Below are 23,968 nucleotides of genomic sequence, written 5' to 3'. Positions count from 1 at the left end.
TCTCCCCCCCCCTGTGTGTGTGTGTGTCCAACATGGAATGATTTGCAAACACTGCAGATTGGGCATTATTTATAACCTAAGGATTGAAAGAAATGTGCTTTCAGACTGGCCTTCCTCAATTTCTTCTGCATATCCTAAACAAAAGTCTATCCTAGAAGGTAAATCATGATAAATACCTAAGAATGAAACATAACAAAACCATAGATTACAGTTTTACCAGGGCACACAATCTTTCTGTTGCTTGCTTATTTTTATTCATCCGTGGTTTTTGGATTTTTCATGGATATTTAGTATCTATCTTGTTTTGTGTACTTTATGTAAATATCTGACTGAATTTTACTGATTGCCATTTCATAAATTTAAATACCAATCCCAGGCATTTTTATAAGGAATGGGCTCTATCCAGAGGTAGAGCCTTTGTCTCCTCCTTTAAGTCCACTGGAGCAGGTCCAGGATCTGGCTAGCTGACCACTCCTAAGAAACAACTGCGCCTTACTGCACTCCCAGTGAGTAAGGTTCAGCTGCCTTTCTGTAGCTAGATTCTGTAGGAATATTATGTAAATATTCCTTTTCCTTCTCTGTTGTCTTTTTCTGACGGTGCCAGCTAGGCTTTAGACTTTACTATTTTCTAAAGCCCTCTCCCACACCCCTCCATGTAGCTGCCTGCTGACATATGGCTGACCTCCTTGCCACCTTCACGCTCCTCCTCCAGGCAGCTGTGATAATTACAATTTGCCTGCCTTGAGTTTTCCATTTAAACTAATAAACTGTCCCCAAGCTTCCCTTTGAGTTCATAGCCATCAAACTTTCATTTGAGATCAGTCTTAAACACTTGTATCAATGAGACAAAGAGCCTGGAGAGGGGACGCCAATTTCTTCAGTGTCACATGATGGCTCTACTGGGACGCTCCACCATTTCTCCTGACACCCTTTTCCTGCCCTTTAATTCTTTAATTGGCAGAGAAAACGAGCCTGTGTTTGCCTACTGGGGTGGCATGATCCTGTCTAATCTGGATTTTCAGGGGACTGTCTCACTTTTGGGGTTGATTCTCTTTGGTATCTCTACTCTGTGAGTCAGCACCTCCAGGACTTGGGCATGGTGGGTCTTGAGGAAAGCCATGTTATCTTCATACAGTTAGTATTTTTATTCTCTCTGCATGGCAGTTATAGATCCGGATTTGGGGAGGCATAAAGCATTGTAGTAAAATTAGTTAGACGGTGTGCTTTGGTAGCCAAATACCATTTGTCAGGATATTGCTGGAAAGACCTGGAGCTGCGCAGGCAGGATAGAACCTTAATGTCTCAGGCTGCAGCTCCTGTAGAAACAGTGAACCGACCGGTCCTTTGGTACAGTGGACATTGGTGCATGCAGCAGGGATAGACATGACACTTCTCTAAGAAGGGAGAAAGCTTCCAGAAAATAACTTTCTTATCTGTCAGGTGGGGTTTGATTGTTTTTTTCCTTCTCACTCACTAACAGTTGTGCTGCACTGTTTCTGAGTCACACTTCTATTGGATTCATATTCTTATCCTCAAAACATAGGTCTGTGGGGACATTGCTTTTAATGAAGGTCATTTTTATTAAAATTAAACATCTGGCCAAAAGAGAATAGATGTCTCTCCATCAGGTATGCTTTTTACACGGGAAAGTGATGCCCTTCCCACGCACAGCTACATGTTCAGCTTCCATAGGCTCCACCTTGCCTTAAGGAAGGACTCCCAAGAACTTACCAGATGTCCTCAAAGATCTTTTATGTATCCAGCATCTACAAAGCTAACTGACATTAAAGGAAAAAAGTCAATAAGTGATGGTATATTTATATTTTATAAAATGTTCTTTAGTTCAATTTACTGTCTGTAAGATACAGTTTTATTCATTACAAAATATCACTTCTAAAATAAAATGCTTTTTCTCCCAAAAGAAAACTACTTTTATCTTCTTATGCTAACTTATAAAGTCTCATAATTGATCATAAAAGGATTTTGTTACAACAGTGGTTTGTTTCATCGCATAAAACATGACCCTGCTACCCTAAAGAAATTACATTAGCATCTCTGTATGAAAAAAATCAGCATGTTTTGAAAGCTCCTGAGTTGATTCCTAAGGACCATCACGGTTGAGAGTCACTGCCTGAAAATCAAAATGACTGAAGGTATTCATTAGTGTCATTTTTAGTAATCTTGCATTTAGACGCCGTTACCTAAGTCAGTGCTGGTTGGATTAACTGCTGGTGAAATTCAGTGTTATTGTCATATGAGTCATTACAGAATGTGCTGTGTGGGCTGACTGAAATACCTATTCTTTCAGAAAAATAAGATTTACATCATTTGGGGGGACTCATTTTTATAATGTTGACTATAAAATACAGGAAATGTAACCAGCCCATTGAGACGGCAAGGCTAAAATCTGTTCCTTATGGTTTCTAATGTCCAACATTATTTTACTCCCTCAACGTTTGTTATCTTTCATATTTTTAGGCAGGGTCTCATGTATCCTTGTGATCCCAAATCCCTATGTCACCTATGATCACCTTGAATGTCTTATCTTTCTACCTCCATCGCCACAGTGCTCGGATCATTGGCAATACATCCTCCATGCCTAGCTTGTGGAGTGCTGAAGCTCAAACATAGGGTCTGGTGCATCCTATACAAGCACTCCACCAAGGAAGCCATATCTCTACCCCCTCGAGATGTCCTTCTGAGATAGTCAGATATGGAGATAGAGTTCCTGATATCAAACTTGTAGAAGATCATGTGTCACAGAGATAAGATTTGTGATTCTGAACTTCATGGGAGACATGATAATTATCAATAAATGAATGAATCGAAAAATATGCTTTAGTGTTCTGAATATGACTGCCTTTTCACTATTTACAAAAGCTTTAAAAGACTTTTCAAAACTGTATCTGTGTTAAAGCAGTCCAAATCCTAACAGGTAGCTTGAAATAAAAGGCTTTGTTTAAAATGTTATAAAGTAAGGCCAGAGCATTTGCTAAGCAGCTTTGCGTTGGCTGGGCTCTGCCTACCTTGTTCTACCTTTAGTGCTTGTGACAGTTTCCATTGTGTTGATATGGCCATGAGCAGCCAGCCTTCTGGAAAACATGGGTTCCTGGAGAGCAATCCAGCTCAGATATTTTCTTTTGCCCCTTGGGTCTTGCATAGCCTTTGCCTGAAAGTGCAGGGTTTTAGAGAAAAATTTACTACATTGTGGTAATATACTGAATATTAATTGTAACTTTAAGTTTTTATTTCAAAGTGCCAAGACTAAGACATAATTTATTACTTTTCAGCATGAATGCTTTTAGACCCTTTCAACGCTGCTTTATTATGAAGAAGGCTGTTATCATGCGACCTGTTTCTATTTCAACAATGAAAAGCCCTTAGAGTCGACCATCAGCAGATGTAGCCAGTGCTGAATAGTCCAGCAAATATGCTGATTGTCTAGCTCTACTATGGTAGTTTCAGGCTGTCCTCGAAAGAAATGAGGCTGAATTAGTTCATGCTAACTGTAGCTTCTCAATAACAGGTCAAAAGGAATTGGAGCAAATTTTCTTTTTTTTTTTTCATGATTTATTAATTTTATTTATATGAGTACACTGTAGCTGTGTTCAGACACACCAGAAGAGAGCATCGGATCCCATTACAGATGGTTGTGAGCCACCATGTGGTTGCAGGGAATTGAACTCAGGACCTCTGGAAGTGCTCTTAACCATCTCTCCAGTCCCCAAATTTTCTTAAGTTTAGAATAGGTAAGACATATTGCTGAATAAGATGGTAAAAATTGCTTGCCTATAGGGTAGAGAATGTAGCCTATGACTTTTATCCAAATGAAAAATGTACTTAACATAGATATTGATTTGAGAGCAGGACTTGACTTAATTCTAAATTAGAAATACACAGTCAGCAACAAAACAAAGAATCCTCTCTTTAGTAGAAAGACAAAAACTGACTCTTTCAAGGAGCTGAGGTGGTGTTTTTATAGAGAGATGTTTAACACAGAGCTTGGACTTCCCACAACATTTCAGACAATGTAAATAAGTAATATGCAGGACTTTTGTGTGAAGGCCTATTAATTATTAATGTCAGGGTTTTTTTAGGAAAAAAATTGTGGAAATTGTTCCTTTTCTGTTCTTATAAAAACAACTGATCATACAAAGAGTTATTCGTAATAATGAATCAAGACACTAGCACTGAAATAAAAATATGACTTAGTTATCTAATTTTGCAAATAGAGATATATTAGTCCCACAAAAAATTTATGACTCTATCAAAACCACTAATTATACTTAAAAGAGAACATCAGATAGGTAATTTATAATTTTCTAGCTGCCAGCCCATTTCATTAAAATATTGACTAGACTACTAATTCTAAACTAATTTCCTGTCAAATTAAATAAATTAAATTATGTTAAACGTACCCTCTGTGAATGTGTATGAAGTTTCTGGTAGGAGCACATTGGAGTGCATACTATGCATAAATAAGGAGGGCCAGTTAACCAATCAGATTTTTCTGAGTTGGAGTTGGCCTTTCTCCCTTTCCATCCTTTTTTCTTATTAGAGTTAAATGAATAAAAACCTTTTCTTCCCATCCTTGCTTGCTTCAAAGGCTTTGCTTCTCAGTGCCTTCTGTCTCACTGATCCTCTGGCATTGTTGGCTTTAAGCTTTCATGATTCGTGACGTTTACCATTAGCTAAGGTTAAGATTTTAATGTCTGGTATTGTTGTTTATACTGTTTTGCCATTGAAAAGTCATTCTGCATTCTGCTAGTAAAGGGGAGGTCACGAAGAACATAGCACAACAAAACAAAAGCAGGTGTTGTGGCTCAGGACTGTTCTTTGGAAGTAAAGACAAGAGGATTAGGAGTTCAAGACTGGTCTGAACTAAATAAGACCTAAGCAGAGGTAAAGTAAGGTACGCACTAAGAGCCTAGCACCCATTCTGTGTGAAAATGTACCACACATCGAGCCTTGACTTCCTCTTAGTGCTTCAGCATCCCTGGTGCTGGCCCTATTAAAGGAAGAATGATAATCTTAATTTAAGTTCTTGGAAGTATTTTTAAAAGTGTAAAGTAGGAGCAGCAGAGGAAACATCTTAGATGTGAAGGAATATTTAATGTAATTATATAATGTATAGTATGATCCTTCATCTACTTTTAGAATTGAAATCTCTTGTTGACAGTGAGCATTCCAGTAGGAGAAGTAGCTTCGAGGGAAATGAATATACTTATTCGTGTGTATGTTTTGAAGCATGTTTTCACAGTGGAAATGGTATACGACTCAGATGCTTACCATATTATAAGGGAGGGTTTGTTTTTAGCCATTTCTCTTCCTGCAGTTTATTTCCTTTAAAATGTCAGGGGTTTGTATGGTTTCTAGCAGCTGCTGCTTTCATATTATTCTTGCATTGATCGGGGAGATAGGACTCGTTCCCTCTTCTGGAGTGAATTAGGAAAAGAAGGTATCATGTATTGCCCAGAAATGTAGTTACTTTATAGCTAGATTCATTACTTGTTGCTATGAGCAAATCATTAACAAGAAGAAAGGTAAGGGAGGAAGTCTATCTCGCCTCACAGTCTGAGGATACAGTCCATCTTAGAAAGGAAACCATGGTGGCAGGACTGGCTGGGTTCATGGCAGCAAGGACCTGAGGCCCCCCTCACATCCATATAGATCAGGAAGCAGAGGGAAGGGGGACTATCAGTGCCCAGCTTGCTTTCGCCAACTCCTGTTTTTGTTAGTTCTGGACTTCAGCCCGTGGAATGGGGCCACCCACACTCAGTCTGAGCCTCCCCCTGCAGTCAATCCTCCCTGGAAACACCTCACAGACATGCTCTTTTTTTTAAAAAGTCATACTTTATTTTTTATTTCTGAGTATGTTTATGTGTCTGTGTACATATTCATTATGTGCACATGCATCCATGTTCCTACAAAAGCCAGAAGAACGTCTCAGAACCCTCAGACTGAAGTTACTGGCAATTGTGAGCTGCCTGGCACGGATGATGAGAGCCAAACTCGGGTACCCTGAAAGCACTCTTGGCTGCTGAGCACTTGCTGTTCTCTGTGTCTCTGTAGCCCTTGGGCATTTCTTTATCCAATAAAGTTGACAAGCACGATTAGCGGTTACAATAACCAAGAAATGAAACAAGCGTCCAATTTAGTTTCCTACTTTGTTTTAACCAGATTTGCCCGAGGGACAAAATCTCAATCACTATACTTTTCACTCTTAGGTAATTTTGAAACTTAAAAAAAAAAACAAAAAAAAACACAAAACGGAATCAGAAGCCAGATTTGGGGGCTGGAATTCTATGTCACTTTGTTAGTATAATAATGGAGAGGACCTTGGTCAGCGTCATCTTTGGTGCCCTCTAGTCTAATCATAATATGAATGGAAAAGAGGTCCTCCCCTACTCTACTAGTTCACACCCAAGAGCATTTTTTTAGTAGCATCTGAACATGATGATGGTTTTTCAAACAAAAAAGAAGAGAGCTACAAAATAACCAACTTCCCAGTTCGTCCTAGCAGAATGTGTTAGATGGACAGGGCTTTGGAATCATGTAAGAAGGAAATATGGGGCATTTCTAAAAGGATTGGCCATGGTGACAGCTTTGACGTTAAGGCAATATTGTTGCCATGTGCTGTCACACAGCTTCTCCCTGGCTCACCTTCGCTCTCAATGATACATGCTACAAAGCTGAGCAGAACCAGCTGCTTTAAGTTCCCAACACCCTGGCTTGCCTGCAATGGTGGGCTGTAATGTAGAATTCCAAGGCAAATCAACCTGTTTCCTTTCCTTTGCTTTCATCTGGGTGTTTTCATCACAGCCTTAAGAAACAGAATCAAAGGGTAAAGTACCCATTAACCTCTAAAATAAAGTTGTTCATTATGTTTCTCTCGTTTATTATAACAACAAAAAGCTAACAAACACTGTTCGTGTATACACACTATGAATAAAAATAGCAATAGAATGCTAACTTAACACTGTTTGCATATTAGTAGACCACCTAAAAGAAAATATCAATAAAAAAAGGATTCATGATGATGAAACATTTTGTAGTTCCCCTGAACCATTTAAGAATCAAAAGACCTTCTTTCAAGAAAATTCCACATGTACATAATTTTAAATAGAGCTTTACATTGGAACTCAGAAAACTAGACAGTGTAAATCATGTGTGTGCCTATTAACCCCAACTTCTGAACTAGTGTGTGAAGTCTAATATAACTCAGCAGCTACACATGATGATTTAAGTTAGTGAAAATATACTAGAATCTTAATGAGCTGCCCTCTGTCTGCATGCTAAGAGCTCAGTGCCCACATGGGTGACGGGCTCCAGTTTTGGATCAGCAGATCAAGAGCCCTTTGTTACACTATGGCTGTAACTGAGACAACCATTCCAGCAAGGCCCTCGGGACAGTTTTACAATTGTTGAGCTTTTAATCTTAGTTTTTATCTTTTGTTTTGTATCTTAGTAAATTCTCCATAATGATAGTTCTGAGTCTCTCCTGCACTTCTTTAAGCCCCCTGTGTAAGATGAGTGGAGCTTGTGTCCTGTCATCCTCATCTCTGAGGCTAGCTTATAAGTCCTTCAACTTTTCTTATATTTATATTAAATATATTGTGGGTTCTCTCTTATTTCTTACTATAATATGCTACAGCAATGTCAGAGATACACAAATACCAACAATATAATCAGGACTTAAAAAGTAGGAAAATGGGATTGTTTTGTTCCAGGAACCTAGGTTCCCTGTTCTTCAGCTCTGTGCTGAGAAATTTGCACCTTTAACTAGCCCACAGGAATTGTGTGTGTGTGTGTGTGTACTTATATATGTGTGTGTATGTATGTATGTGTGTATATATAGATATAGTAAATATATGTAAATATATATGACATATATGTAAATATATTTAATATATATGTATATATATATGGGTGTGTGTGTGTATAAAATCAATGCAAATGTTAGCCATCTCAGACCATCTCAGATATAACAGCCAATCCCACTGTCAGTAGAAATAAGAATGGTTAAGCTTTTGAGGAATTCATTTTTGAGACACCTCCCTGTTGTAAGGAGCTACAATTCTATGCACTGGTTCACTTTTTTGTCAACTTGACACAGCAGAGTCACCTGAGAAGACAGAACCTCAAATAAGAAAATGCTTATTAAACTGGCCTGTTGGCAAATCCATGGGGTATTAGTGATTGATGTGGGAGGTGGCCCCAGACCAGTGTGGGTGGTGCCAGCCCTGGGCAGATGGCCCAGGGTTGTATAAGAAGCAAGCAGAACAAACAGTGAAGAGCAAGCCGGTAAGCAGCACTCCTCACTGGCCCCTACTCTGTTGCTATGGTCTCATTCCTGCCTTCGGTTCACTTCATGAGGAATTGTGACTGGGACATGGAAGCCCAATGAATCCTTTCCTCTATGAGTTGATATTGGTCGTGCTCTTTATCACAGCAACAGAAAGCAATAGAACACTCGGACTCCTACTAACACTTTGCTTGCTTGCCTTTCAAACCGAAGATTCAGCTTCTTTTGAGTTTATATGTATGACATTCATGTATGTTGTTTTCTATTACGTCCTTCACTTAACTCTTGGAACTCTTTTTCCAGAGGGAATCACGAGGAATAGAAGCAGGCTGGGATGGCATAACCATGTCACCGTACAGTATAGAGTTAACGGCCTATGCCTTCCGTGTTTACCTCAGTGACTTGACTTCTCTCTTTTTTTGTAACTTGGTTTTAAAATGTATTGCATGAAATCTACCCACATAACAAAATTTAACCTCACATTACCACTAGTTCTCTGCATGTTGCTGTGCAGCACATGTCCTCAACACTGGCATCTTCATCCCTGATGCTTTAACCGATTAAACCTCAATACCCCAGTTCCCACTCCTCACCACTTCACACCACCATTCCCTGAATGTCTGTAGGTTGTTCTACCATTAGATACCATAGGTAAGTAGAATTGCACAGTGCTTACCTTTCTGTTCCTGGTTAATGATGCCCTCGAGGTTTTTCCTCCATGTTGTAGCATATCATGGATTTCTCTCCTTTTCATTAGTGTGTGTGTGTGTGTGTGTGTGTGTGTGTGTGTGTTTGTGTGTGTGCATCCCATGTGGTGTGTGCCACAGCCCACATATGGAGTTCAGAAGAAAATTTGTGACAGTTGGTTTTCTCCTTCCACAATATGGGCCTCAGGGGACAAATAGGTTATCAGGCTTAGCAGCAAGTGCCCTTACCAGCTTAGCCATCCCCTAGGCCCTGAATTCACTCTTCTTTTAAGACTGACTAGTGTTCACTGAGCTTATCTATCCCTCAGTTATTTCCATCTCTTTGTTATTCTATTTAACATTTCAGTGAGCATGGGAAAGGCACTGACACATCTTCCATCCTGTCGTCACTTCTTTGGGATAAATAAGCAGAAGCAAGAAGACAGGAATCTTGTGACCAGTTTCTGATGTTTTCTGGAAGCTTTAAACTGTTTGCTTGGTTTTTGTTTTTCTTTTTGCTTTTCTAGTGGCCATCATATAGCAAACTTAAAATCTTATCTCATTGTGGTCTTGATTTCCCTAATAACAACATTGAGCCCCTCTTCATAGACCTGTTGGCTGTTTATTTATCTTCTTTGGAGAAGCGTCTGTTGAAGTGAGTCCCTTGACTGGCTTTTTAATCTGGGTTTGTCTGTTACTGGGTTAAGGGACTTCTTACATGTGTCAGATATCAACCCACTGATGTGGACTATTGCCTTTATAAGTGGCATCGCAGAGTACACCACTTGAATTTCTCTTGTGGCAGCAGCAGATCTGAATGGCATATTTCCATGGCTGCCATAGCTACTGAATCATACTCTAACAAAATCGTGAAATGACTCACATGGGCGTTCGGCTTGAAGAAACACTACCGGAGAGTAATCATTTGATATTTTGAGCTCTTATCCTTGAGTCAATAAAGCCATCAATACTCAACATGGGATCTCTTCAAACCTTCCTGGAGATGGATGCTGTTTGTTTGTTGTTTGTTTTCTATAAAGTTCATCTGAATGTTTAATGTTCAAAGGGAGAACTAGATCAGATAGCTTGCTGTAGTTTGTAATATACATTTAAAGTAAGTTTAGGGCCAGAGTAGAATCTCTAAGGTGCTTTTGGCTCTTTGTTCAAAGGAGCTGGCTTTGCAGATCTTCCTTCTGTTTTTAAGGATTTAACACCATGATAGCAATGGGTTGTGCATTACTATATCTATCTGCTTTTTGCCATGCAGTAAAATGTAGATCTGAAACTCGTTACAGCTGTTAGACATGATAAGGGAGTTACATTTACTGACCCAGAACTTAGTATTTGATGGCACTCTGTGGGGAAAAATAGACTATCTTTTGCCTTGCCACCTAATTTATAGCCTGCTCTGGTATTGAAGATCCCCACACTTGCTACTGAGTTCAAGACATTCACATTGCTAGTGCTCTGAGTCATTGGTTTCCCAGGAGCAGTGTAGGGATTACTAATACCTGGTAAGACTGCACTTCTTCCGTGTAAGCTGAGGACTTGAAAATCTCTAACGCACAAGGCCCTGGGTTTGACTCACAGCACCAGAAAGAAAAAGATATCTACAGGAATTGGTACTCACTCACTTAGAAACATTTGCCGGGCTCTGAAGCCTGGAGTCAGGGCCCAGGTCTGTCTACTCCATACAAACTTCCTTTGTGTAGTATTGTAACCTACTATGCATCCGAAATGCTGCTTGTTCTTTGCTGTAAAGTATCCTTTCTTTCATAAAGAATAATTTAAAAGTAAAATTCCAATAAAATGTAATATACCAAGGATAGGCGAAGGTTTGAGGTCAGTCTGACTACATAGGGAGACCCTGTCTCAAGCGAAAGACAAAAGACAGACCAACAGAAAGACAAGGACTGCTAAATTGTAACTGGTACACTGACTAATGCTCGTTTCCAGCTTAGAATTCATTTCCATTTTTAATCGGTACTAATTGTCATTGTGCCTGTTATGCCAGGGCCCCAGCACTAAATAAAGATCAAGCTGTAAATACAGCTGGACTAGCCTTAATTCCAAGCAGAAAACGTTCCACTAAAGACAGGCACAGGTGCTTCCTAAAATGGGACTTTCCTAGAAACTTAACATTAGAACTCTAGTTCAAAGGACCTCTGGCCTGTTGTTCCTTCTTTCATGTCTTCATTTAACGAACATTTGTCAAATGCCAACTTTGTTCCAGCCACAGTAGTCTATACAAGACTTATAAAAATAAGCCCTTGACCTTGAGTTCACAGACAAACATAGTGGTGGAGATACATGTGTAAATAATAACAGTGATGCGCGGAGAGATGGAGCAGGTCAAGCCCAGTGGAGAACCTTGGAGAGCAGAGGCTGACAAACACAATAGTCCAAGCTCATCGCACGGAGCACCCATTTCTGCTTTGTGCCTACCAACCCAAAGAGGAACATGTAACTTCTGAGATCATGCCGATTGCCCATCCTTCTCTTTCAACCTAAGCTTTTTCTCTCTGCTTTGTGCTGGAGTCTGAAATCGTTGCCTGGCACTCCCATTCATAGACAGTCCCTGTCTTAGTTAGAGTTTCTATTGCTGCAACCAAGCACTGTGACCAGAGGCGAGCTGGGGAGGAAAGGGTCTATTTGGCTTATACTTCCACATCGTAGTCCTTCACTGTGAAGGAAGCCAGGATGTGAACTCAGGCGGGGCTGGAACCTGGAGGCAGAGCTGCTGCGGAGGCCGTGGAGGATGCTCTCTACTGGCTTGCTCAGCCTACTTGCTTATGTACAATAACTCCAGTCCCAGGGTCAATCATTTACAAACCACAGGTTCCTCCGCATCCGTGGTTTCACTCCCGTTCCTTTGCCATGGCAGGTACTTCTGTTTCTGTACATGTGACCTTTCTGTCTGTTCACTCAGGAATAACCTGAGGAAAAGAAAAGCTGAGCATTAGCCACATAAAGGGATGAAAACAAACCACAGAAGACCACAGGAAGTCCTTTGGGGAAAAAAACTAAAAACAAAAACAATCATGGTCATGGAAGAAAATGGGGGATACGGAGCTTGGAGGAAAAGCTGCCAGTAGAGGTGGTATCAGGACACTGGGGAGCGCACATAAATTCAAAGTGACTTATAAATACATACACATTCAAAGCAGCAGCAAAAGTAGGTGTTGAAAGAGAACTCAAGTTGCAAAATGTCTTTTGGTACCGGGAGCAGAATAATGTACTTGAGCTCAGATTGAACCGTATTCATAAACTGTGACTTTCACTTTTCCTTTCTCAATTCTGTCATCTGGAAGATGAGATTAGAATAACTTTATAGAATGGCATGCTAAGATTGAGGAAATGCCCCAGAGCACTGCTGGGGATTTACCAGGTGGAAATGCCCAAGTTCCTTCCTGAGGGTGGCGATGGTTGCTATCACCTTATGATTGTTTTCAGACAAAAGGAACTTACGAATACCCCAGTCACATTGTGGGAGAAGAATGTCAACAGGGCTTGCTATGTATCCGTCATGTTACGTTTGCTAGCACTGGCTTTAAGACAGCTGTTTTCTTTATTTATATATATATGATATTTTCTTTATTTACATTCCAACTGTTATCCCCTTTCCAGGTCTCTCCTTTGGAACCCCCTACCCCATCGCCCCTCCTGACAGCTGTTTTCTTCATTAAGAATCTTTTACCCATTGACAATTCCATACATGTATACAACATATTTTGATCATATTCACCCCTAACTCTTCGCTTCCTCTCCCCTCATAACCACTCCCAACAGGGCTCTCAACTTCATGTCTTCCTCTTCTTTTTTTTAATAACCTACTAAGTCCATCCATGCTGCCCTAGTAAGTGTGAGACCATCCCCCAGAGCAGGCGCAACCTACCAGAGGCTGCACCCCAAAGGAAAACTGACTTATCGTCCCCTCAGCAGCTACCAACAGCTCCTTAGCTAAGAGTGGGGCCTTATGAGCACCCTCCCCTCCTTCATACTGGGGCACTGACTGGCTTAATCTTTGGTAGGTATCCACAGCTGCCCTGGTTTCAGCCATGTCCTGCCCAGAAGGCAGCATGTCCCAGCACTCCTCCTCATCCTCCAGCTTTTAAGTCCTTTTTTGGCCCCTCCCTCATGATGTTCCCTGAGCCTTGAGGTGGGGTGGTATACATGGCCAGTGTCTGTATTAACCACTACCCACTGGATATGCTGCCATGGTGGTCCTTAGCAGGCAGAGGACTGCTAACAGCAATTTCATTAATAGTATTTTCAAACCTAGTGTCAGGATTACTCAATACCTTCCTAATACAGAATTCTGTACTAATACAGAATGTTATGAGCATATGAACAGTCTGATTTAACAGACTTTAATATGACTAGAGTATGTGAGAGTGGATTGCTAAAAACCTCCTATGGGACACTTCCTTCTCCAGCCATTCTGTGAGCCAGCTTTCTTCTAGCTTTTCCTGAATGTCTGCTGTCACATTCCCTTGATCCCTTCTCTCTTTATCCTGTTAACTTATTTGTGCCTTTTAACAAACTGCAAGCACTTTAGCCTTTCTGGCAAGGCTCATACCATGCAGTCCTGAACAGAAGATCTACACTTGTAGATATATACTCAGTTGCTGTTTGTTAAGTGAGTGAGTGCTTCTACCTATGTTACTTGTCTGATTCTTGGCCCATGCTCAGCTGTGTACCAGTAACTGCTTTAATATCCCTCAGTTAAGAGTGGCTTGAGTGATAAGGTAAGAGTAAAAATTTAAAAATCTAATAAAATATTGGCATTAACCTAATTCCAAAATTCATCTTTTTCTAATTCTGGGGGTTGGCAGTAATGCCTCATGTATGCTAAGCCAGCTCTCTATCACTAAGCTGTATCTCCAGCCTGCTATTTACTTTTTATTTTGAGGCAGGAGCTCAGTAAGTTTCCCAGGCTAACCTTGAACTTGCTTTGTAGCCGCAGCAACATTTGAACTTGAGCTCCTCCTGCCTCAGCCTCCCAGCTAGCTCTGACAGGCCTGCACCACCAAGCCCTGCAGTTTCCTCTTTCTGAAGAAAGGTCCCTTTCCTTCTGCAAATGCAAAAGCTGACCCTAGTTTCCTTTGGCAGTTACTACCCACTCAAGCACTGAAATAAGGTGGCAAGTCTAGGGTTCTGCCTTGGCAGACTAAAGAGAGGTCCTGACACAACTGCCTTAGTTTGAAGCCCTGAAATCAGAGACATGGAGACCCTAAAGCACTTGCAGATACTGTAAGCGATATAAGGAAAAGGAATAGAATGGGAGAGGAAAGGGTTACTGTGTGTCTAATGTCTATCATGTGGCTCACAAAAGGTGATACATGTAACACACGATTGTGTACTGAGCCAATGGCAGAACACAGAGATTGCTACCTCTGCCACTCAGCACTTACTGGTTCACACCAGGATAGGAAGTGCGTTCTTTACATGGCTTGTGATTAGAAATAAGGAGGTTTTCAGAGTGTTAGAAAGAGGCTGGCATGAGCTGAGTGGTGGCTTACGAAGTCACGTGGTCACTTAGGCCCCTAACCCAGCTGTTGCTGTTTCCACTTGCTAGTACTCAGAATCGCAGCCACTGGCCAAGACCCAAGAACACTTCAACAGCTACTTCCACAAGTGGGCTTTCCCCACTCAAGCAAAGAGCAGGGCTGCAAGTTCTGTTGCAGTATGGCTGTGGCTGTGTTTTAAATGACAGCAAGGTTCTCCTGGTGCTGTGTACTTTTTTTGTTTTTTGAAGTCTGTAAAATGTCTCCAGGCTCCTTTCAATGCAAAAGGTAAGAAACCATCCATGTAAAGATGAAGAGTTGGTTTCAGCTTTTCTTTCTTCCTCTTTTGTGCCTCTCACAGACAGTAAAGACTGTATCCTGGAGCCGCTTTCCCTGCCAGAGAGTCCAGGTGGCACCGCCGCTTTAGAAGGGTCTCCATCTGTGCCTTGTATTTTCTGTGAAGAACATTTTCCCGTGGCTGAACAAGACAAACTTTTGAAGCACATGATTATCGAGCATAAGATTGTCATAGCTGATGTGAAGCTCGTTGCAGATTTCCAAAGGTAAATTTTGGTTTTGCCTATGAAATAATTCCTTCCTGATTGGAGGGCAGTATAACCTGCACAGATGGTCATCTCTATGCAGATGTGGAAGTCATGTCTGGGAATTTTTTCCTGAGATTTTTTTTTAATTACAATCTTTTGTCAATGAGCATGTTAATTATGATTAATTAAAACATGGAGTACATTTTTTACTGAGGAGCCTGCACACAGTTGCTGGCTTGCGGGTAGTTACTGTAGAGTGTCACCTCAGCATTATAATGTCAGGCCACCCACATCATTGCCACCAAGGAACCTTATTTTTGCCATGGGTGTTTCAAAGCAGCAGGCTGTATTATTAACAGTAGATAGACCATGGAAACAAGTAACACCGCCTGTGATGTGCTAACTGTCTGATATAGGAGAGCCAAAATTGATTTGTATTTTGATTACTGATGAAATTGCAATCTTGCAGCCTTAGCTTTAGTTATCAGTGCAGCTTTATACTAGTTTAAAAACCTAATTATCACTTATTGATAAGATTCAACTTTTAAGAAAATTTCACTTAAGGTTCCATATTATCTAGATCTTTAGAAAGACAGTTTGTTTGAGGTTAGAATAACCAGCACTCCTGGGGGGAGGGGGGGCTAGTAACACAGCAGTTCCCAGGTTCTGATGTCCTTCCCAACTGCTTGACACTAACGCAGAATATATGTAACATGCCTTCTCTGTATATATGGGCCTGTAGCCACTGGGTATGGTTATTTTTTACCAGTTGGTGTTGCCTGGTCATAGGATAAAGAAAGGAAGTCTGAGTGATGTATGTCACCAACTGCTAAACTAATTTCTTGCATGTTTTCATGGTGCTTCTCCTCGTTTGTTATTCTCTATTTTTAAATTAGAGAAAAATGGTCAGGGTGGCTGACGGAGTATTATGGGAGCTTTGCAACATACACTTTTTTCAAGATGTATTTAAAATATTTAAATCTTGTTCATTTAAGAACTTCTTAAGCTGTCTTCCAATTCTTTTCTTTCCAAGTAATGATGGCAGGAATATTAATGTCTTATTTTACTCAGCTTCTCTTTGCTATGAAATAATTCGTTTACTCTTGGGCCATAATAAAGAAACATTACTCCTAGTGAACTGCAGGAAAATACAACCATCAGTGGTAACTGAGAAGTGTTAAAACTTTTCCTTCTGCCCTTAAAATCTGAGGAATGTTTAGATCAAAATTTGTCTTTTCTCTTTTGTGTTTATGTATGATAAAGTGACCGTATTTATCGTTGTTAATCTCTCATTGGCATTAGTCCTATTGTTACATGTGGGCAGAACAATCAGGTTACTTAGCTAGATCTCAGGGCTTAGGAATCAATCCGTACATGTGTTGCAAACAATCACTAAGTAAGCGCAGGTCAACTGTAAAATGGATGCTTTATAATTACAGAAAAGAGATACATGTAAAGTGTAAGTGTTTTCTAAAACGTGTAGTTAACATGTATTTTAAATGTAGAACTTTAGTTCTTTTTTGCTGGATGCCCTCCTAATTAAATAAAAATTTCACTTTCAGGAAGTAAAAATAAGATTAATTTGAATGGGCCAACATTGTGTCTAAGTAAACTCTTTGTTTCTTAAAAGAACATTTTTTGTTATTGTTTTTGTTTTTCAACACGGTCTCTCTGTCAGGATAGCCCTGGCAGTCCTGGAACTCAATCTGTAGACCAACCTGGCCTCGAATACAAAGATCCACCTGCCTCTGCCTCCTGAGTGCTGGGATTAAAACTACTTCCCAGGAAGAACATTTTTTACTATACCCAGTCTTCTTTGAATAACCTCCTATAACTTAATATAACTAAAAGTTCTTCTCTAGAACAGACATTGACTATTTGATCAGTTAACTTACAATTGTCTCAACACTATGTGACTTACTGTGGCTTTCAGAAAAGAAACTATGAAGGGGTTGGGGAGGTTACAACCCAGAAGAGCTTCCGCTGACATGCGTGAATTCCCTCTTCTCAGAGAAAATCAGAGCCTTCTAAGTACAAGCTGTAATAGAAATGAGGTGGGATTACCTCATACTTTATTTTATTTTATTTCCACAAGGTCTCACTGTGTAGACCAGGATAGCCTCAAGCTCATGTTCCAATTGCTTCAGACTTCAAATGCTAGGATTACAGAGACACACCACCACTTCAGCATTACTCTGTGATTCATAAAGAGTAAGCTATAAATTTTCATATAAAACATATTTGACATTCTTTATTGAAACAAAGTAAGTACAAAACTTCCTACGGCAGAGAAAATAAAACAACACAAAACTGAAAATCTACCCTTGGAGGCCACTTTACAATTATTTAGAGTGAGCTATTTTCTTCCAGCCTTCTCTAGTAGTTAGACTTGTGCCAGAAGATAAATGTTAACTCCGTAATTTTTTTAAGTTGCATTTATTCAGTGCTACTTGGATAGCAGCCATATCTCAACCCTTTATACCTTTACCAGTATAGGTACAAACTACAGTGTCAGTCTGACAGGCAAGATGTTACTACAAAGGTTTTCTTGTATGTGAGAAAGAGCTCCATGAGATATGGTTTGAAGTTCTTTTCAAAAAAGGCATTTGGTGATGACTTACCAATTACTTTTATGGCTTTTTAATAAAGTGTGAGATGTTATTTTGACTGCCGTCTCAATAGGGAATTCATACCACGTATTTCATAGCAGCCTTTATATATTGAGTAGCTGTAACTATTACTTCGAATAACCTAGAGAAGTAGGAAATGACGTTAACCAGTACTCCATAATCATATAACTCTAAAAATATGTTCTAATTTGGTACTGGGACTTGAGGTTTGCTGAAGACCTGCTGTCATTAAGCTGCTTCTCAGTTGAATAGAATTTCTCTGAGTATCTGTAATAACCACAACAAAATATAAAAAGGAACACCCCTAAGTTTGGGTTAAAAACTACAAAGATACTACTATGTGTTTTGGCTACTTCCAAACTCAAATGTTAGCGTAGGCTCAAATATATGTAGCAATTGAAGTTGTATGTAACACAGTGTTTGGAGCGAGCTTATGCCGTTAAGTTATATGGTGATTTGTGATTCTGTTTTGCTTTTCTTTGATGCTGTCACCCTGTCTTTAAAGAGGAAAAGGAAACTCAGACAACAACTTTGTTCCTTACTTATCTCCCCAGCACACTCCCAGAAACTTCTTAACAACATCTCAGGGAGTGCTAGAGATGGATCGGAAAAGCATCATTTCCAAGATTTTGGAGTGCCTGTCTGCAGAGCAGGAAAGTCACTTTCAGCCAGGCTGTGAGATCAGCCAGGCTGCGAGCCGTAAGGCAGGCATCTCAGGCCCCATCAGGTCCGAGGCGGGCCCTAAGAATCTGAGCCTCTGCCTGGCAGGATGGATCTCCAAGATCTTCATTCATTTCAGGCTAGTTTTTGTTTCCCTGTGCTTGTAGCCTTGAAGTAATCGCTCATACAACAGAAGCATTTGAAATGATCTGTCTCATGAAAGGTGTAGTACTCAAACATTGAAGACCTTGAAGACTGGACTACTGACCATTAGAATCGGGTCACTGCTTCCTCAGCAGGATAGGGGGATACTTTGCATCTGTTGCCCCGTCATGGAGAGTTCCAAATCGGTAGCCACAGCAGCTGGTAACAACTTTCCATCTGTATGTAGGCAATTAGGAGCCGTTCCCACAGCCGGCTACAGTTATGTAATGTGCTCTTCAGAAATAGGAGGCTACCTCCCATTCAGACTTCTATATAGTTCTGTTCATATCAAAAATTATTCTCTACACCTTCCTTATCATTCCCTGAATGGGTTGGAGGGGAAAAAAAAAAAACATTTCAATTATTTATTGCAACTACAATTCCAAGAGGTTTTTCTGCCTTCCATTTCCCAGGATTCTTGTACAGACTGATCGGCACATGCCTCTGTGTCACAGAGACCAAGTTTGTTTGGGATCCCACTTCTGCCACTCTAAAGCCACCCTAGACAGCTCAGGGAGCATAGCCTTTGCCGTTACTGCCACCATCTTCTACCTTACCTCCTACCCTGCTACTGTCGTATAACCATTTTTACTTTCTCACTAAATGTCTTTGAAGTGAAGGCAGACTTGTAGTCTCAGGACTCAAGAGACAGAAGCAGGAAGAGTGCACATTCGAGACCAGCCTGCGCTATATAGTGATGCCTTGTCTCAAAAAAATAAAGAAAGAAAGAAAGAAAGAAAGAAAGAAAGAAAGAAAGAAAGAAAGAAAGAAAGAAAGACTTTCCCTGTTCACTCACTTTGAGGCAGGTGCCTGCCCTGCCACACAGCCTATGTGTCTCAAACACATAGGGTCAAGTGGTTCCCCCACCCCATATCCCAGGGAGCTAGGACTGCAGGCCAGTATCATTTCAGCTTCTTCCTCTTTTTATTTTATTATTTCTTTTATAAAATGTTTTTTGCTATTTTGGATGTTTTAGACAGTTATTCTGACAAAATGTCTTCGTTCCTTTAACCACGTGTAAGTGAGTTCCTTTCCTCATGCTACTGTGTATGAGGACTTGGGATGTGATAGCTGCACTATCATACTTAACCATCAATGATAATTCATATGCAAATGAGTAAACAGAGTCTCATAAGGCTTAGATAACTGTAAGTTCAGATTCATATCTCTGAATGCCAAACACTCCTCCTGATTCACACATTCTTACACCACGTAATAAAGGGTTTGGCCAGTATCTTCATTTAAAAAGCACAGTGGCTGAAAGTGTAAGATCAACTTAAGACTTAGCTGGCCAGTGATGGTGCACACCTTTAATCCCAGCACTTGGGAGGCAGAGGCAGGTGGATTTCTGAATTGAGGCCAGCCTGGTCTACAAAGTGAGTGCCAGGACAGCCAGGGCTATACAGAGAAACCCTGTCTCGAAAAACAAACAAACAAACAAACAAAAAATATCAGTTTAAGATAGTACTTATGCTCTAGCATAAGGAGAAAAATGTTTTGACTTTTTATTAGAAAATAAGTCACAATAGTTCAAAGGGTGGTTTAGGCACTCGGGTCCATACTCTCCAAACATCTGCTTACACGGTTTCCCACAGATGATTTCACAGGTCTGTGAACATCTTCCAAAGGTGAGTAGCCTATGTAGGCAGAGTTATCACTGCTTCAGCAGGCTATGAATCCAAAATTGCATTTGGATTGTATGAGACTGGCTACTGTTGTCAGCTTTGCTGAGATGGTATGTGTTGGGAGCTTCCTTGGTCTTTTGTATTGGTAGCCATGAAAAGTTGGCCCTCTTCTCTCTTGATAAGTCAGTTATCACAGGCACCTGGCCCTGCTATATATAGATTTGTTTACATGAACACAAATATCTGTATATTTCAGTTTGAAGAAACAAGTCAAGTCCTATTCTTGACATCTCTAACACAGGTTCTACCATATTTTTTTTTAATCCATGTTTACATGTGCTAAGCAGACCATTCCCAAACCTCTTCCCTGTGTGTATATGAGTGTGTATCTTCCACCACTGCTCTCTACCTCAGTGTCTAAGATAGGTCTCTCAGTGAACGTGGAGTTCCTTGTTTCAGCTAGGAAGGCTGGTCAGTAAATGCAAGAGATTTGTCGATATCCATGTACCTCCCACCCCACCCCCAGCACTGGGGCTTACAGATGTGGATGCACAGCTTTTATATGGATGATAGGTATCCAAACTCAGGTCTGCGTGGCAAGTATTTTACTGACTGAGCCTACCTCCCCAGCCCTGAGTTTCCTGCCTTTCTTTTTCCCTCTATCCCATCCCCTTTTCCGGGACAACTAATAGGGTCAACTAATAGAGAACAGAAATAGCTGTGCAGAGTAACACAGAGTGGAAAGTGCTGAAGGTGACCAAGGAAGTAACACTTTATCTTTTTGTAGATGCATTTCTCCTACTGTGATGGATATGCTGTCCCTTCTTGCTTCAAAGGCATATGAAAGCCAGTGAGCTAGCCATGGAGTGATGATGGATCCTCTGCTGGTTTTGTAATTAAAGCCGAGCTAGAGTTAACACTATCGCTGTCTGATCTGTGGATGAGGTCAGAATTACTGTGTAGGGAATGTTCCTCCTCCTCCACTTCAAGATTGTCAGAGTAGGTAGAGAGGCAGGACTGAATTGTGTGGTCCAACCCTCCCCGCACTCACTGCTTCTTTTCCTTATGCCTCCTATTCTGCCTGATGTTGTCTGTTTTTATTGACTTCCCAGTTCATCTCACAGTTCTCTTTTTCTCAAATCTCTCAACACAGACTCAATCCTAACCCATTAGCCCCCTGTCTCCAGAACACCATGACAGTGACAAACACCCTAAAGGAAGAGTAAAGGGAAACCAGATGTGAGGAGGTGCTGCCTGCCTGGAGAACCCTCAGAGTCTCCAAGCTCTATCCCATACTCCTGCAGCACTGACTTGGAGCCTATTCTGGCAGACCACTGTAGGTACTATATCAAGCCAATTTAAAAGTCCAAGTCCCTTCTCTTTCTATGTTTCTCCCATATCTCAGGAAATCTCATCTCTTTCCATGAAGCTTTGGTTCTTTGGTGTAACTTGCTTTTGTTATCTAATTCGTGTAGTCCAATAGACAATCAACTGTCAGGTCAACTGTCCCATGCCCTCGCTCCTCATGAAGGAGGGTACTCACATTTCCCTGTTGATGCCCTCTGGTCTATGACATAGCACAATAATTCATAATATTGTTAAAATAAATAAATTCAAGGATGAGCGACTTGGTTGCATCTTTCTTTGTCTTTCAGCACATGTACAGGGCTGGGTTATGATTTGCTTTTAAGTTGAGCCCATATGCTACTTCTAACTCTGCTCATTAAATATAAAGTGTGTAGCTCAGCTGTTTTCCAAAGGCTACATCTGATTTATTTTAGGCATGGTGTGGGCATTCAGACATTCTGTCTAATTATGCAGATGTTGGATGTATGCTATTAGCTTACTACACTGACCTTTGCAAAAGATGACCACTCAGTCTGCTCTTCGTTGGATGTCATAAGCCTATTTGATTCTTGGAAACTTAAAACACTAAGTTTAGTTTTATTTTGTATGTATGGTTGTTTTACCTTCATGTGTGTCTGTGTACCACATGCATGCCTAGTGCCTACAAAGGACAGAAAAGAGCATCAGATCCCATAACTAGAGTTATAGATGCTTGTGAGTCACCATGTGGGTCCTGGGACTCAAACCAGACTCCTCTGAAAGGACATGTCAGGCTTTAACTGTTCTAACCCTCTAATTCCTGCACTTTAAATGCTTCTAAACTATAATCCTGTTTTAGAAAACTGCATTATTGCATTAAAACAATTCATTTTAACCATGTGTGATAGCCCTTACCTGTAATTCCAGAACTTAGAAGGTAGAGGGTGAAAAATCAGTAGTTCAAGGCTAGCCTCAACAACAAAGCATGCTCAAAGATAATCTGGGCTGTGGAAGAGTCTGTCTCAAACAAACCAACCAACAACAACTCATTTTAGCTTTCTTACACACCTATTTACCGAATTTCAAAATAGTGAGGTTTAATCACTCTCAAGCCTTTGTAGGGTAGTTTGATTTTATTAAATATTCATGTCATATATCTGCAGTCCCTCACTGCCTTTCTCTTCACAGATTCTTTAGCAATATCATTTAACATCTGCTTTTTGGTGTGGAGGTAATTAGACATTCTTGTATGAGCCTATCGTTTTAATAGGTGTATATTGACTCGCCTCATCCTTTTGAATGTAATTTCTTAGGTACATTTTATACTGGAGGAAAAGGTTCACTGAACAGCCCATCACTGATTTTTGCAGCGTGATAAGAATCAATTCCACAGCTCCATTTGGTAAGTGCATGTCTTGACTGTCCACATAAATCAAAAATTCAGGAAAATAATCTCACTCTCTTAAATTGCACTTGCTCTCATGGCATGATTGCTGAAATTAAACTGATGTTTTTAATATTGCCTTACATGAATAAACCTACATCAGAACTCTATACTAGATACTAATGGACATGCACAGTGTGTGTGTGTGTGTGTGTGTGTGTGTGTGTGTTAAGCCAGCATTGTTCCTTGTACTTTTTTTTTTTTTTTTCAAATTTTTATTAGATATTTTCTTCATTTACAATTCAAATGCTATCCCAAAAGTCCCTGATTCCCTCCCCCCCCCGCCCTGCTCCCCTGCCCACCCACTCCTGTTTCCTGGCCCTGGCATTCCCCTGTATTGGGGCATATAATCTTTGCAAGACCAAGGGCCTCTCCTCCCAATGATGGCCGACTAGGCCATCTTCTGCTACATATGCAGCTAGAGACATGTGCTCTGGGGGTACTGGTTAGTTCATATTGCTGTTCCTCCTATAGGGTTGCAGACCCCTTCAGCTCCTTGGGTACTTTCTCTAGCTCCTTCATTGGGGGCCATGGTCTCTGTTAACAGACTCTTTACCTGTTGTCTGTTTTTGAGACAGACTCTTTCACTGAGCCTGTTGCCACCAATTAGCATAATTAGCTGGCCAGCAAACTCCATGGATCCACCATCCCTGGGCTTTTAAATGACTCTTGAGAATCCACCTTCAGACACCCCCACACCCCATGCCCTTGCCTGCACAGTAAACACTTTACTGACTGAACCATCTCCAGTGTTTTCAGAGCCACGCATTTTTAAAGAAGTAAATACTCCTGAAAAACAAATTCTCCTTTTTCATTTAGTCTTCTGCTCTCCCAACAGAGGAACAAGACAACTATTATTTGTTATGTGATGCATTACCAGAAGATAGAATCCTCAGAGAAGAGCTTCAAAAACACAAACTGGTAAGATCTTAAAATATGAACAGATGAACAGTGCATTAGAAACAGAAACAAAAATCATTCTTATTATCTTTTTTTCACTTTCATTTAAGAGAATTTTCAAACATATACAAAATAA

The 23,968-nt window shown here is 40.5% G+C and overlaps 1 protein-coding gene across 2 annotated transcripts in view; it reads left to right on the top strand.

Annotated features, from left to right (window-relative positions):
* Window positions 1-23,968, top strand: part of Znf277 (zinc finger protein 277) — a 117,009-nt gene that overhangs the window by 45,243 nt on the left and 47,798 nt on the right. For both annotated transcript variants that reach the window (XM_021179196.1, XM_029484540.1), the window contains 3 exons: window positions 14,860-15,061; window positions 22,802-22,890; window positions 23,771-23,853. In XM_021179196.1, coding sequence (XP_021034855.1) covers window positions 14,860-15,061; window positions 22,802-22,890; window positions 23,771-23,853 — 374 coding nt within the window. The remainder of the gene's footprint in view (window positions 1-14,859; window positions 15,062-22,801; window positions 22,891-23,770; window positions 23,854-23,968) is intronic.

This window comes from Mus caroli, chromosome 12 (assembly GCF_900094665.2).
Source record: "Mus caroli chromosome 12, CAROLI_EIJ_v1.1, whole genome shotgun sequence".
Lineage (NCBI taxonomy): Eukaryota > Metazoa > Chordata > Mammalia > Rodentia > Muridae > Mus > Mus caroli.
Note: the sequence above shows the minus strand (reverse complement) of the source record. Positions and strands in the feature narration are given on the sequence as shown.